At 26.6% G+C, this 2,578-nt stretch overlaps 1 protein-coding gene across 1 annotated transcript in view; it reads right to left on the reverse strand.

Moving 5' to 3' along the window:
- Positions 1,209–2,578, reverse strand: part of LOC107632826 — a 5,704-nt gene continuing 4,334 nt past the window's right edge. The window contains exon 4 of the mRNA XM_016336478.2: positions 1,209–1,548. Within this exon, the coding sequence (XP_016191964.1) occupies positions 1,513–1,548 (36 nt within the window). The 3' untranslated portion in view covers positions 1,209–1,512. The remainder of the gene's footprint in view (positions 1,549–2,578) is intronic.

Raw genomic sequence — 2,578 nt, forward strand, 5'->3', positions numbered from 1 at the left:
GGTTCGTTTGACTTAATTTGGGGTTAAAATTTTTAAAATTAGTGTCAAAATTCGTATTTTAATTATTTCTACCTCTTTAAATTATAAAATTTAATTTTTTAATTTTTTAATTAATTATTAATTTATTGACTAATTATTTATTAATTTTATGGGTTTTACATTTCTCCACTCTCCGGCAAGCAATATAGATTGTTGGACATTAGGACATCATGTCATTATTATTCTCAAATCACAACAACTACCATCGTAATTATAACAATTTCAATTTTTGTTAATCTAGAAGAAAACTATAACAAAGAAAAGGATATTTTAAAAAAAAAATTGACTAATATACTAAAATAAGATGAAATAAGATATTTGGGATAAAAATATGATGTTTCAAACATTAGGAATGAAAATAGAACTTAACTCAAATATTAGAGACTAAAATAATACTTTATCTAAAATAAAAGTAGTTATTTATCGATAAACAAAAAAAATAAATAACTATTTTACATATCAAAAGATTAAGATTTTTGACAAAAAAAATACAAATTACAAAATGAACTAGTAAAGATATTTTTTTATCTGATAAGATGAACCAAACATATATAAGTAAATAAATTACTAAATATTTAGACTGTGTTTGTTTACGGATACGGGACACTAAGACAGAGATACTGAAATATAAAATCATATTTAACAGATGAGATATGAACAGAGATGTTATGTCTAAAGATACTGAATTAGTGTATTTTGTGTCTATAAAAAGAACATAAAATCATGTTTAACATAATGGTTAGAGATATTATATTTAAAGACACTGAATTAACAAAAAAGACACAAAAAACATAACTTATTTTTTATTTTTTCTTTAATTATTTTTATTAATTTTTTATAATTATATTTTTTATTATCATATTTTTTTCAAAATTTTTAAATAAAAAAAGAGAATAAATTGAATTTTATAATTGATTCTAATTTATTCTTTATTACCAAACAAATTAACAAAATATAAAAACACTCTTTTTTATATCTCTGTCTTTTGTGTCTTATTTTGTCCTGTTTTCAGCACAAAACGCAATCTTAGTTAAATTTGTCAAATAGAACATATCTTTAAAAAAAATTTGTTATTTATATTTTTGAGATTTATTTTATCAAAATCATCATCTTTCGAAGCTCAGATGGTTACTTAATAACGAAAAAACAATTATGAACAAGCAAACACCATCAGCGGGAATATAAAATTTTATAATCAGCAAAATTTCTATTGCGAAATGGCCCCCGTAAAAAAGGGCAGCAACAACATACATAAATGATAAATCTATGTTTTTTATATAATAATAATATAATCTAAGCTACGGATGATAACAACGTAGATATATTATAGTAATACATGTTATATAAAATTTTATAAACACATTCCACAGCTCTACCAAACGTAAAGCATCATCCTCATAGAAACAAAAGCGCATTGGACTGCTTTCTTTCAGCTCTTTCGCTTCATCATAGCATTAGACGGTTCCCTACCGGCTACTGCCACCATTTCTTCTCGGACAAAGATATGAGCTGCAAATGAAATTGAATGAACATGTTAGTTTCTTTTCTCTTTAGTTTCATATTACAAGAACATCTTTCTAATTGCTGAAATATATTAATGCCTGCCATTCCCTTTATTTATTTTCAATCCTTCCTTTAGCAGTTAGAATAAACTAGTTCAAAGTAAGGGAGAAGCATGCTTCTACAAAATACAGAATCCATCATAAGAAATACTTGCTGGGAAAAAAATATTAAGGGCAAGAAGTCAATGCATGCTTATGATCTAGCCTCGAGCAAAATGGTAAAAACCAGATGCTTTAAATTGAACCGGGAAAAAGAAAATGAAGTGCAAAAGTTGCAAAATTTGGTTTAGTTTAGGGAACACAATGCAATTCAAGTCAGCGCACTTAAAAGAATAGAGAAGGCAACGACACTTCAATTTAAAAAAAAAAAAGAACGATACCATATGACTAACAAAATTTATCATTATTGGCCAACTCTAATCTAAACACTAAAGACTAAATTCTGAATCCTAAACCCTAAATTCTAATAGTATAAAAATAAGATGTTGACCCAAAGTGTTGGGTAATATTGATAAAAAATGTTGGCCACCTAATAACATTTCTCATAAAAAAAATATGCTAGTATATGTACTGCATTTTAAAGTAAAAATATTGAAAACACACAAAAAGCAATGCCGAATTCATGGAAACAAGACATAGCATTTCTGTTGGTAAATCGATGCTTGCAATTTAAAGCAAACCTCACAAGAGGATGTTTTAAGATACACAAGAATAACCAATCAGTAGAACTCAGCTTGCATTCAACAAAGCACACATTTTACAGGAAATCAAACCCTGCTTATTCAGAAAATTTTGGTTATGGGAGGAAAAGATGACAAAAGGATATAATAAACAAGTTTTCTTTAGGTATTTTAAGGGTTAAACTTAATTTTATCTTTATTGTGGAGTCAAAATAAATATTGGGGGCAAACTATACCTATCGTTGTAATTTACACCAAATTACAAAACCTTTGTGGGTGCAAATGCCCCCAAAACAC

This window comes from Arachis ipaensis, chromosome B01 (assembly GCF_000816755.2).
Source record: "Arachis ipaensis cultivar K30076 chromosome B01, Araip1.1, whole genome shotgun sequence".
In the NCBI taxonomy this organism is placed as follows: Eukaryota; Viridiplantae; Streptophyta; class Magnoliopsida; order Fabales; family Fabaceae; genus Arachis; species Arachis ipaensis.